At 45.3% G+C, this 13710-nt stretch overlaps 1 protein-coding gene across 2 annotated transcripts in view; it reads right to left on the reverse strand.

Annotated features, from left to right (window-relative positions):
• Positions 1 to 2745: 2745 nt before the first annotated feature.
• Positions 2746 to 13710, reverse strand: part of EFEMP2 (EGF containing fibulin extracellular matrix protein 2) — a 91526-nt gene continuing 80561 nt past the window's right edge. For both annotated transcript variants that reach the window (XM_029612253.1, XM_029612254.1), the window contains one exon: positions 2746 to 3598. In XM_029612253.1, coding sequence (XP_029468113.1) covers positions 3437 to 3598 — 162 coding nt within the window. In that variant the 3' untranslated portion in view covers positions 2746 to 3436. The remainder of the gene's footprint in view (positions 3599 to 13710) is intronic.

Below are 13710 nucleotides of genomic sequence, written 5' to 3' on the forward strand. Positions count from 1 at the left end.
AAGCAAGGATGCTCCCTCACCCTTCCATTCTCTTTTACAATTTTGGCTATTGAGAGAACCAGGCTGCATAGTGAGGATATGTAGTGTCAAGGATTACAGCCTTTGGTGGCATGAAAGAGGACCATGTGGTAGACCTAAGAGAGTTTGGAGCCTCTGCAAGGTCGGTCCACAGTTGAGACCATATTTCCCTTTGAGGGATCCATTCCTTCAATCTTTTCTTTTGCCAGAGGAGACTGTGATGAAGACATAACTCACAAATCTTGCAGGGGGCAGAAACTGGCTTTGGTTTGCTGCAAGGCACACAGTCATGGAAGCTCTGTCACTAATCCCTCAGATGGGGCACTTTCTTCTAAGGAATCAAGAACACACATCTTCTGCTGTGGGAGGTCTCCTTGACTTGGAACCTGAGTTTAATTTTGAAAGGATCTGGCTTCCCCTCCTCTCAAGCCTCATAGGGCAGCTCCTCTGAGTCTTGTCATTGAAGTTGATATTGTTGGTGGTCTTTGGAAATTTTTAAGCAAAGGGTATCTCTACACCCAAAACTTTCCCTCATGTAAGGTTCACTTCTGTCAGAATCAAAGCTTTTTTCACTTATAACACTAAGAAGTCGGGTGAGTAGACCAGGATGAGGACAGCCATTCTCTTCATTGTAAGTCACCTTTGAGATGTTTGTAGGTATCCACTCTCTTCTTGGCTAGTATTTTTTGTCCTGTTAAAGTGCAGTGATTTCTAAGGCCTTGTTTTCAGGAGGAATCAATGAGATGAGCACTTTGGCCTGCTCCAGCAAGAGTTTGCAGATTCCAGAGAGCTGTCAAACCCACTCAATGAGGGGGCAGGGCTACTTGTAGGCAGAATCAGAGCTTGTCTTTTCATAGGTCAATGGCAGGGCAGCACCCTTGTCTCCATTGCATCCTTGATCTAAGCACCTCAATATTGTGGTTACTACCCCAAACCAAATAAGCCTGATACTCCACTTTCAATGCATATCCAGCATAGCTCTCTGCTTCAACGGCAGGGGGAATGAAGAAAAGATTATTTATATTCAGACTACTACCAACAAGGACTGAATTGCACAGGTTGGGTAAACAAATAAGCATGGGTGTAGCTTGCTTGTTACGGCAGTTACTACCCTGAATCAAGCCTGATACTTCACTTGGAATACATATCCAGCATAGCTCTCTGCTTCAATGGCAGGAGGAAAGAAGAAAAGATTATTTATATTCAGACTACTACCAACAAGGACTGAATTGCACAGGTTGGGTAAACAAGCATGGGAGTAGCTTGCTTATTATGGTGGTTACTACCCCTAAGCAATTAGCTAGATACTTCACTTAGATGCAGCTCCAGCACTGCTATCTACATCGATGGCGGGGGTGGAAGGGAAATAGAATCAGAAAGTTACTTATAAGGGACAAGAGTAACAGAGAAGTATGAAAAAAAAAATAAGTGTGAAAGCTTACTGGGCAAACTGGATGGACCATTTGGTCTTCTTCTGCCGTCATTTCTATGTTTCTATAATATGGTTGTGCAGGACCAGGAGAGGCTATGCATTAGTTGCAGGAATCCTGAGAGCTATTGTGGCTTCCTCCTACCCAGTCTGGGTGGAGCTTTGATACTTCCACTTGTCTGGACTAGTCTGGCATGAAATTTAAACTTACCTGTTAATTTCCCTTCCTTTAGTCCTGCCAGACCAGTTCAGAACCCACCCAGGGAAACTTCAGCTTTCAACGACTCTCATTCTGACAAGTTCAGAAAGCTAACAGCAAATACATCATTGTCCAGTCTGAAGGTAGTTAGCCTAATCATGATCTTGGTGTAGGGATTATCTAATTCCTGGGTTATGGGGAGAAGTTTCTTGGCTACATAGGGGGAGTGAAGTCAGCTTTGAGCTTTCTTTCTCTGTTTCCATTTGCTGGAAGGAGTACATAACCCACTCGTTTGGATTGGTCTGGCAGGACTAAAGGAAAGGAAATGACAGATAAGTTTAAATTTCACCTTAACTCTAATGTAATTACCGGTAGTTATTTTGAATAGTAGTTTGTAACTAGTTTCATGACTTGTATATTAATCAGTGGCTAACTAATTGTGCCGTGATAGGAACAAGTAACTGTAATCTGTTAGTCTTCTAAAACAGGGATTCCCAGCCTTTTTGAGACCTCTTATACCTTCAAAGGTTTTGGGGACTTATTTCCACCACTACCCCCTCCCAGTCCATTCATACCAATCTCTCTCCCTATACCCAGCCCTCCCCACCAATCTCTCTCTTCAGCCTTACCCATCAGTCTCTCTCCCAAGCCCCTCCCCACCAGTCTCGCCCTCCCCCAGCATGTCTCCACTAGTGTCTCTCCTTAGCCCGTTTCTATCACTAGGCCCTCCCCATCAGTCTTTCTTTCCCACTACCCAGTACTTCCCACCATTTTCTCTCCCCTGCCAGCCCCTCCCCACTAGTCTCTCTCTTTCTTTCATCCTCAGCTCCACTACTCTGTCTACCCCAGCTCCACCATTCTCCTTCCCAAGCACACTAGTCTCTTCCCTCCCACCTCCTCAGCCCCATCTGTTCCTCTTTTCCACCCAGTCACCAGTCTCTCTGCCTTCCCCAACCTGTTTCCACCAGTGTTTCTCTCTTCCCCAGCCCATCCTTACCATTCCTCTCCTCACTAGTCCCTCTTCCTCCCACTCCCATCCCTACAGTCCCTCCCCACTGATCTTTCTCATCCATCTCCTTCCCACCAGTCTCTCTCTCTCTCTTCCTCCATCTCCACTGGGGAATTTCTCACTTCCCATTCTCACCAAGGTCTCTCTCCCCCTCCACTCTACCAGTCTCTCTCTCCTTCCCCCAATCTCTCTCTACCAGACGTTCCCTCCAAAGCTCTCAACCTCTCTCTCTCCTCCTCCCCGCCTATTTTCACCAGTCTCTTTCTCCTTACCGGTCTCCACATTCCTTTCCATCTCTCTCTCCTCTGAACATATTGTTGTAGTTGTCGTTGAAGACCAGGCCTTGAGCTGCTGTTGCCTCAACTGATCTCTGGGCCCTAAGACACTGCTGATCTCCTAGCCCATGCGTATCTGCTGATTCCCTGCAGCAATGGAGCTTCATGAAGAGACTTACTATTTTTCTTTCCTATGGACCACAGGTTGGGAAGCACTGCACTAGGACATAAGTTCAAAATAGCACACCTAGATCTAAAAATCTCTCCAGAAACTAGGTCATGTGCTGATTTGGGTCCCCTAACTCGGAGCCTAGGGGGTTACAGGTACAGGAACTGGAAAAGGAAAAAAAAAACTAGGTATCAACCCTCTCCAAAAATGACCCTTGATCACAACAGATTTGAATCCTACAGCACTTTAAAAAAGTACAAAATTTACTAGAGAAGGTTGAAGTAAAACCAGCAGTAATGAAGATCCTGACTGTCCCCCATGTCCACTGGATGGGGGCTTAAAATGAGTAGGGGCCAACGAAGACAGTGAGTCGCAGCACGGAGCTGGAACGGTAGCTCAGGAGGGTGTTCATGGAGACCATTTCCAGATCCAAGATGAATTCCTGGGGTCCCGTCACAGATCGCGCCAGCACCAGCATGGCACTAATGTTGTTAATTTGCTGGAAGAGAAAATGAATTAGAATTAGCATAGAGGAAAGAAGAGGATGTGATCTTGGGAATGCAGATAAATGCAGTATTGTGTCCTATGCTACAGAACTGTTGCTGGTCTAAATCACATCTTGGGTGTGGTTAGAGAGAAAGGGGGGAAGGATCCCCTTCTGATTCCATGGCTGCATAGGAGCTGCCACGTAGGAAGTTGCTTTGGCTACAGGGTTGGTGATGTTGTATTGCCCTAGGTGGCTGCACATTTAACCCATCCCATCTGATGGACCTGCTGTGCTGGAGGCCACATCTCCAGGAAAAACAGAGGAAGCAGAAACAGTTCAGAGGAGGACTACCAAATGGTACATTGTCTGCACCATAAGCATGAAGAATGCCCTAAAAACACACAGGGGCTGATGCAATAAAGTGCGCCCAGTCTAACACATGGGTTTACACGTGGTTGGGTACGCATTTTGGATGTGCTAGCATAGCTGATAGTACCCATCACATGTAAATTTCATGTAGATGAGGATATTAGCTATTATTCACTGATGCAGGAAATGTGCAAGGCACCTAATGCACACTTTTTAACGTGGCAAATTTAACTCCAGCCCCGGAGATAGAATAAAGTCAATTTGCAAGTCAAGGGCTCATGAGAAATAAAAAAATTAAATCCTCAGTGAGTGTGCCCTCCTATTTAGTATCGTTGTGACACCTTAATTTACTGCTTGCAGTGGAGAAAAATAAATGTATATTTGCTTGATTAAAAAAAAAACTACAATTTTTTTTATGACAGCACAATTTAGACGCCTATAGCAAGGGGCAGTTAATATAACACACTTCAGCAACTTCAGCAAAATAAGAAAAATATTGGCCTGAAGAAGCGGGATAAAAATATTGGCCTGAAGAAGCGGGATAAAAACGAACGCTCATATTGAGCGCCCATTACAATTGTGGGCACCCAATGCAACTGAGCACTGCAGACGCACAATGCTCCCCTGTTTTACGCAGTCCCTCGTTTAAATACTGCATCGGGCACCCAGAGGATGTGGCTGCACATGCGTTAGGATAATGGGCGTTTAATGCGAGCACCCATTTTCAGCACACATCTTATTGCATCGGCCTCACAGTCTGGAGGAAAGGGTGGATTTGATATTGATTCCACAGCCAGTAGGATTTTCAGAACATCTGCTATGAATATTCATGACATACATTTGCATACATTGGGTTAATTGAATATACTAATCTCATGCATATTCATTGCGGATATCCTGAAAACATGATGGGTTGCCTGGGAAAGGGGACAAATTTGGGAATCAACATGATAGAGACATTTAAATATCTGAGAGGTATAAAAATGAAAAGAAGCATTTTTTAGTGGAAATAAAGCTCTCACTCAAGGGCTCATTTTTATTTATTTCAATATTAGCTCACACTTTTTCACTGGTAGCACAAGAAAATTACATTCATCTTCAGTAGGTACTTCCCTGCCCCAGAAGGCTTATAACCTAAGTTTGTGCCTGATGCAAAGGAGGGTAAAGAGACTTAATGCCCAGGCCACACATAATGACAGCAGGATTTAAACCCTGGATTCTCTAGTGCTTAACCTGCTGCTCTTACTAATAGACTGCTCCAATCCTGTTGCTATGAGACTGGAGAGAGGTAGACTCAGTAGTAACTTAAGGATAGGCTAGGAGGCAATGTTTACGTCTGCTGAAAAAACTGCACCCCTTCCTTGAACCAGTTGACTTTTGTATGGGTTTTATACCCTCTAATAATCTCGGGATGGGATTATTGTAATGCCTTGTATGCAGGATTACTGACATCCACCTTGAATCCCCTTCAACATGTACAAAATGCAGCCACCCGTGTCCTTTCCCATTCTGCCTTCCGCAAACACAATTGCCCAGTTTTATCATCCCTCCATTGGCTGCCCATTATGTACAGAGTCCAATTCAAACTGGCTTCTCTAATTTACCATTTACTCCATGGCGATCTGAACTGTCTGGGGTCAGCACTATCCTACAGATCTATAAACCAACATGCTTGCTGAGATCTGAAAACAAAAGCTCTGCGAGAAATTCCATCTGTTAAGCTAGCAAGCCTTGCATGTACTTGAGAATAAATGTTCTCTGTCACAGGCCCTACCCTGAGGAGCTACCTATCTGCCCATATCAGGTTGGCTGATACTCAATCCTCTTTCAAAAAGATATTGAAAACTCTTTTTATTTAGGCAGGGCTTACGGTCTTGATATGTCTGGGACATCTTGATAAGAATTTTAATATTTAGTTGTTTGATCCTTATTTTTAGTTTGCTAAGGTCTTGCTTGATTTTTTTCTACTATTATTATGTATGTAATATTTTGTAATCCGGACAAAATATCATTTGTGACTTGAATAGATATTACATTTTAATAAATACTAAATACTATAGTTTGGTAATTGGTTAAAAGAGAGGAAAAAAAGAGTAGAATTATTAAATGGTCAGTTTTCCCATTGGAAAGAGGTAAATAATGTAATGTCTCAGATATGTATACAGAGAACAGTGTTGCTTAATTTATTTATTAAGTATCTGAAAAAAGATGCAATGAGTGAATTGATCAAATTTGTAGATGGCTCAAAAATATTCAAAGTAAAACAAAAGAAGACCATGAGGAACTGCAGAAAGAGCTTGTCAGACTGGGGGACTTGATATCTAGATGGCAGATGAAATTTAATGTGCACATAGGGAAAAATAATCCTAACTATAAGTACACAATGAGGGGTTCTCTATTAGAAGTCACTGCCCAGGAAAAGATCCTGGAATCACTGTGGACAATAGGTTGGAATCCTCAGCAAAGTGTGAGGAACATAAGAACATGCCATACTGGGTCAGACCAAGGGTCCATCAAGCCCAGCATCCTGTTTCCAACAGTGGCCAATCCAGGCCACAAGAACCTGGCAAGCAGTGGCGTAGCCAGAATTGATTTTTTGGGTGGGCACAAGGTTAACATGGGTGGGCTGCAGGCATGCAGGTCTACTAGTTGTTTTTTTACTGATAAATAATGCCAAATTATGCAGCATAGCATTCACATCTACGCCTAAGTATGAGGTTTACTTAATGATACAAACATAATTCACGGTGATTTGTGGTACTTTAGCCTTCTTATTATTACGATTTTATACACGGCTCCTACCTGTCCATAAATTTTGAGAGAGCGGTTGTGTTGCTTATATTTAAATTGCTAACATCTCAAAATATAGATATATATTTTTACCTTTGTTGTCTGATCTTTGTATTTTTCTAATCAGTTGGTCCTGGTCTCTTTTCCCCATTTTTTCCCTTATAGCTCATTTCCTAATTCCTTTTCAGTGTCTTTCTTCTATTACTGTCTTCTTCCCTTCCACACACACACACACACATGCTTTCTCTCACAGACTCCCTCTCACACACTCAAGCTGTCACTCTCATATGCTCTCCCCCCCCCCCCCCACAAGCTCACATTCAAGTTCTCACTTTCTCACCCCTCCCCAGGCTTATATTCTTATGCACACACAGACGCACATCCAGGCACCCATTCTCACCCACACACATAAACCCAGACTCCCATTCTCACCCACAAACCCATGCTCCCAGTCTCACCCACACATATCCAAGCTCCCATTCTCATCCATACATATACACATTTAAGGTACTATTCTCACCCACACATACACACATTCAAGCACCCATTCTTATCCACATATTCAAGCTTCCATTCTCACCCACCCACACAAACCCAGGCTCTCATTCTCACCCATATTTACACACATTCAAGCTCCCATTCTCACCCACCCACAAACCCAGGCTCCCATTCTCAACCACACATACACACATTCGAGCTCCCATTCACCCACATATTCAAGCTTCCATTCTCACCCACATACACACCCAGGCTCCAGTTTTCACCCACACACACACACTCCCATTCTCATCCACACATACACATTCAAGCACGTGCACAGCTTCCGCTTTCTCCCCCAAAGCAGGAAGATCAGCTGCCTCTCCTGCTGCCACCGGCCTCCTGCTATCTTCGGGCGTCGGGCCGTACTGCCCGCCGAACTTCCTGTCGGGGGGGGGGGGAGCGGAAGTGCAGCGCACAACGTCCGCTTCCTCCCTCCCCCCCCCCCAAGCAGGAAGATCGGCGGGCAGTACGGCCCGACGCCCGAAGATAGCAGGAGGCCGGTGGCAGCAGGAGAGGCAGCTGATCTTCCTGCTTTGGGGGAGAAAGCGGAAGCTGGGCGCGGCGCTTCCGCTCCCCCAAACAGGAAGTTCGGCGGGCCGTTTGGTCCGAAGATAGCAGGAGAACGGGTGGCAGCAGGAGAGGCAGCTGATCTTCCTGTTTTGGGGGAGAAAGCGGAAGCTGTGCGCGGCGCTTCCGCTCCCCACCCCCAAACAGGAAGTTCGGCGGCCCGAAGATAGCCGGAGAACGGGTGGCAGCAGGAGAGGCAGCTGATCTTCCTGCATTGGGGGGAGGAAGCGGAAGCTGCGCGCGGTGCTTCCGCTCCCCCCCGAACAGGAAGACCGGTTGGCCATACGGCCGCAGCAGCGCTTCCCCACATGTGCTGTGATGGCGCGCGAGGCGTGGGTTCTCTCGTTCGCTGTCGCGGGGATGGGTTCCCGCGACAGCCTTGCAGTTCCGGTGCCAGTTGGGTGGGCCTGGGTCTAAGTTGGGTGGGCACCTGCCCACCCAGGCCCACCCGTGGCTACGCCACTGCTGGCAAGTACCCAAAAACTAAGTCTATTCCATGTTACCGTTGCTAATAAGGTATAACAAAACAAATGCTGGATCAAGGTGATACAGTCCCAGATTCAAAAATGTTTGTTTATTTATTTATTTATTTATTTATTTATTTATTTTTAATTTTTATATACCGGAATTCCTGTATGCAATACAAATCAGTCCGGTTTACAAGTAACGAAAAGGTTGCCCTGGTCTGGGAGATTAGACTGGGGTTTTTTACATAGAACATAGAACAATAACAATCAACTATTGAACATTATTACAAGGAACAGTGAAAGTAACAATAGTATTTAACAAACATATAATATTATTATAACATTATTCGTGTTCACATTTTACAAGGAACTTTGGTAGCGTAAATAGTCTGCAAGTAATCGGTTAAATAATATAATATGAAAAGGATGACTTAAATAAATAGATATTGTGAATAATCAAGTCCGTGTATGAAATTGAGTGTCAATGTGTTTGTGACACCTTGCAATGGTTGGATCTGAAAGACAGGAGGAGGTGCCTAGTTTCACTCTGGGAGTTGGAATGCTTGCCTGAAGAGCCATGTTTTTAACCTTTTTTTGAACTCTGGTAGATTGGGTTCGAGTCTTATGTCTGGTGGGAGCGCATTCCATTGATGTGGTCCCGCAGTGGATAGTGCTCTTTTTCTTAACGTTGATTTGGCGGGAACTGCGACTAATGTGCCTTTGTAGGCACTTCTGATGGGTCTGGCCGATGATTGTAGGCGAAGTTGGGTTTGTAGAGATATAGGTGCGACGTTATGAATTGTTTTATGGATAATGGTTAAGGTTTTATATATGATTCTCTGTTTGATGGGTAGCCAGTGGAGGTAGCTCAAGATGGGGGTAATATGGTCTCTTCTATTAGTGTTAGTTAGGATTCTGGCTGCGGCGTTTTGTACCATCTGTAGGGGTTTGATGCTGTTGGAGGGGAGGCCCAGTAAGATTGAGTTGCAGTAATCAAGTTTCGAAAAAATAATGGATTGAAGAACGAGGCGAAAGTCATTGAGGTGAAGGAGTGGCTTTAGTTTCTTTAGGACCTGTAGTTTAAAGAAGCAGTCCTTGGTGGTTGTGTTTATGAATTTTTTAAGGTTAAGTTGATTGTCAAGCCAAGTACCTAAATTCCTGACGTCTGCAGAGAGCTCCATGTTAAAGATGTGGTTTGTGCCAGACTAGGTGGGTGGTTGTTCGGGTTGTGTGAGATTAGTAGCAGCTCTGTTTTGCTGGAGTTTAGAATCAGGTTTAGGCTGGAGAGTAGTTGTTTAATTGGTTTAAGACAATTCTCCCAGTAGACGAAGGTTTTTTGAATTGATTCTGTGATGGGGATTAGGATCTGGATGTCGTCTGCATAGAGGTAATGAGTAAGCTTGAGTTGAGATAGCAAATGGCAGAGGGGGAGGAGGTAAATGTTGAACAGGGTAGGGGAGAGGGATGAACCTTGTGGTACGCCTTGGTCTGATAGGATGGGGTCAGATTCCTTGTTGTTGATTCTGACCTTGTAAAACCTGTTGGATAGGAACGATTTGAACCAACAGAGGGCTGTGCCTTTGATTCCTATGTTTGATAGTTGTTCTAGGAGTTGTGAGTGATTTACCGTGTCGAACGCTGAAGACAGGTCTAGTAGGACCAGTAAGAATGACTGTTTTTTCTCCAGGTTCAAAAGTAAATTATCAGTGAGGGAAAGCAGAAGGGACTCTGTGCTTCGAGATTTGCGAAAACCATATTGTGCCGGGGAAAGAATGTTATGCTCCTCGAGGTATTCGGAAAGTTGTTTATTTACCGCTTTTTCCATCAGTTTGGAGATCAGGGGCAAGTTTGCAATGGGTCTGTAGTTGGCTGGGTCCATGGGTGATGCAGTTGGTTTTTTCAGTAGGGGTTTGAGGATTGCAAGTTTTAGCTGATTAGGAACTGTGCCCATGGCTAAGGAGGTATTGATGATTTCTGCAATAGGTTTTGCGACGGTGCTAGAGATGGCAGTGAGCAAATTAGTAGGGAGTGGGTCCGAGGGATGTGCCGATGGTTTAATTTTTTTAAGTAAGTTTTCAATCTCCATGGCTGATGTGGGCTCGAATGACTCTAGTCTAGAATTCAGAGTGAGTTGGTATGTGCTATGAGGTGTTGGAAGCGTTTGGTGGGTTGTAAGGGAGAGGGTGAGGTTTGAGATTTTTGTTTTGAAGTAGGTGGCTAGTTCGTTGGCCTTACTGAGCGCTAGGTGGTCTGGAATGGATGGTGGTGTTGGTTTGGTGAGTGATGAGACGTAGGAGAATAAAGCCTTCGAGTCGAAGATGAAGTTATGAATTCTTTTTGCATAGAAGTCCTTTTTTGTTTTGTGTATGGCGTTTCTGTAGGTGTTGAGGGTGGCTTTGTAGTCAAGTCTGGATGTGGGAGAAGGGTTGTTTCTCCAGCTTTGTTCTTTGTTTCGTAGTTTCTGTTTCAGGGTTTTGAGTTCTGGGGGTGAACCATGGTTTTCTGTTGTCTCGTGTCGGTTGGATTTCTTTTGAGGAGGTTGGGCAGAGTTGATCAGCTATTTTGTTCGTGAGTTTGATCCATGAAGTGGTGGCTGTGTTGGCGTCTGAGAAGTCAATTTGTTTGAGGTCTTTGGAGCATTGTTTGTTGAGTAACTCCAGTGCGCATGGTTTCCTGAAATGAATGGTGGTTTTGGAGATGTTTGGAGGAGGTGTGTTTTTCATTTTGAGGGTTGTGTCTATAAGCTGGTGGTCTGACCATGGGATAGGCGTGCAGGTGGGATTTGTATGGATGGACCAGCTCTCGTTGATAAATATGAGGTCTAATGTATGACCTGCTTTGTGAGTGGGCCCGCTGATTATTTGTGTGAATCCAAGGTGACTGAGGGAGGTAAGGAAGGTTTCGCAGTTAGTGGATTGAGGGGTGGAGTCTACGTGAATGTTGAAGTCTCCCAGTATGATGGTTGGTTTGTCTGAATTTAGATGTTTGGCTATCATCTCTATTAGAGGGGAGGGGTTAGCCTCTAGCGTTCCTGGTGTGGCATAGATGAGGAATATTTGTAGATGTTGAGATTTGAATATGGAGCATTCAAGTTTTGAGGTGGAGTATGATTGTTGTAGTGTTATACCCAATTGTTTTTTTGCAGCAAGTAGAATTCCTCCTCCTTTCTTTTTCGGTCTAGGTATTGAGAAGAGGTCGAAGGATTGTGTAGGTAGTTGGTTTGTTAATGATATGTCCGTGGGTTTTAGCCATGTTTCCGTTATTGCACATATGTCAGGGTTGTTGTCAATTAGGTAATCATTTAGAAGGTGCATTTTTTTGGACAGTGACTGTGCATTGAATAAGGTTAAAGTGAATAATGAAAGGCCGAGGAGTTGTGTAATGGGAGATGTCATGATGTTGATGAGTCTTTGTTGTCTGGGTGTCTGAATGGGGTCTGGTGGAGAGTTATTTCTGGGTTTTCTCTTGAGTATGGGGATGGAATGGCTGTGTGTCATTATATGCTGGTTTGCTAGAGGTTATGAGTAGGGGTAGGTCTGTGACCGGATACGTGCGGAATCTGCTAGGATGGATGCTGGAACAGCTGGAGTGGATGCTGGAACTGCTGGAGTGGATGCTGGAACTGCTGGAGTGGATTCTGCGAGGGCTAGTTAGACATTTGATTTTAGTTGATGGACGCTGGCGAGATTGTGAAGGGTGTGTTGTATTGTGGCTGGAAAGGATTGGTTTAGGTGTTTGAAAGTGGTCGGTGCGTTATGGCTTTATCCGGTCAGAAAAATCCGTTTGTCCATGGCTGATTGGCATTTGTTTGTGCTGTAGTTTCGTCTGTGGGTAAGGTTCGTGGCTTTCTCGGGGCCGAGACGAAGGGGCGAGACAAAGGGGCAGGCCCCTTTGTCGTGCTCCTTAGGCGTGCGACGCCAAGATGTCGCGGGTAATTTAAAGTCCTCCTGGCCCTGCTCTCATTGGCGGTGCTGCGCTACTTTTTAGTGGCTGCCGGCCGGGGGGAGGGCTGAAGGAGGAGCCCGTGGTCCGGGGACGGCGCCTCATGGTCGGCGCGGGGGTCTGCCGGGGTGAGGGTGCGATTGAGGGCCTTACCCCGGTGGGTCTCGGCGCCGGCTGCGCAGGCCTCGCACGGTCCCGTCCCGCTGAAGAAATCGCTGAAGAGGTGAGTTTTCGTCGCCGCGGGTAATTTAAAGGCCTCCTGGCCCTGCTCTCATTGGCGGTGCTGCGCTACTTTTTAGTGGCTGCCGGCCGGGGGGAGGGCTGAAGGAGGAGCCCGTGGTCCGGGGACGGCGCCTCGTGGTCGGCGCGGGGGTCTGCCGGGGTGAGGGTGCGATTGAGGGCCTTACCCCGGTGGGTCTCGGCGCCGGCTGCGCAGGCCTCGCACGGTCCCGTCCCGCTGAAGAAATCGCTGAAGAGGTGAGTTTTTGTCGCCGCGGGTAATTTAAAGGCCTCCTGGCCCTGCTCTCATTGGCGGTGCTGCGCTACTTTTTAGTGGCTGCCGGCCGGGGGGAGGGCTGAAGGCTGCGTCGGGAGGGATGCCCAAGAGAGATTTTTCAGGAATTCTGTATGGGAGTTCACAGTTTCAGGGCAGAGAAACTGTATGGGAGTTCTGTATGGGGAATTCTGTATGGGAGTTCACAGTTTCAGGGCAGAGAAACTGTATGGGAGTTCTGTATGGGGAATTCTGTATGGGAGTTCACAGTTTCTCTGCCCTGAAACTGTGAACTCCCATACAGAATTCCTGAAAAATCTCTCTTGGGCATCCCTCCCGACGCAGCCTTTGACGAAACATGGGTCCATGTCGGGGGACCCCTTGTTTTTTGAGATCATGCTGATTGTACACTGTGGAGCTGCCGCTTTTTGAATAAAGAACTTTTGGATGTATAAACCTTTTTGAATCTGGGACTGTATCACCTTGATCCAGCATTTGTTTTGTTATACCATAGTATGTTGAGTGCTGGTTAGTGCTCGTTTGACTGTGGACCGTTGCTAATAAGAACATATTATCAAAATAAGGACAATTATCAAAAAGCAAATAGAATGCTAGTAATTATTTGGAAAGGAATGAGCCAAAAAAACTGAAAATATAATAATGCCTTTGTATTGATCTATAGTACAACCATACCTTGTATACTGTTTGCAGTTCTGGTTGCTCCATTTCAGAAAAGATATAGTGGAGTTAAAAAAGGTACAGAGAAGGGCAGCAAAAATGATAAAGGGGATGGAGCATCTCCCTTATGAAGAAAGGTTAAACAGGTTAGGGCTCTTTAGCTTGTAGAAGAGATGACAAAAAGAAAATAAGATACATATTTATAAAATAATGAGTGGGGTGGAACAGAGGACGGGTATTTATTAAGAAACAAATAGGTAGAAGATTTAAAATAAATT

This window comes from Rhinatrema bivittatum, chromosome 8, assembly GCF_901001135.1.
Source record: "Rhinatrema bivittatum chromosome 8, aRhiBiv1.1, whole genome shotgun sequence".
In the NCBI taxonomy this organism is placed as follows: Eukaryota; Metazoa; Chordata; class Amphibia; order Gymnophiona; family Rhinatrematidae; genus Rhinatrema; species Rhinatrema bivittatum.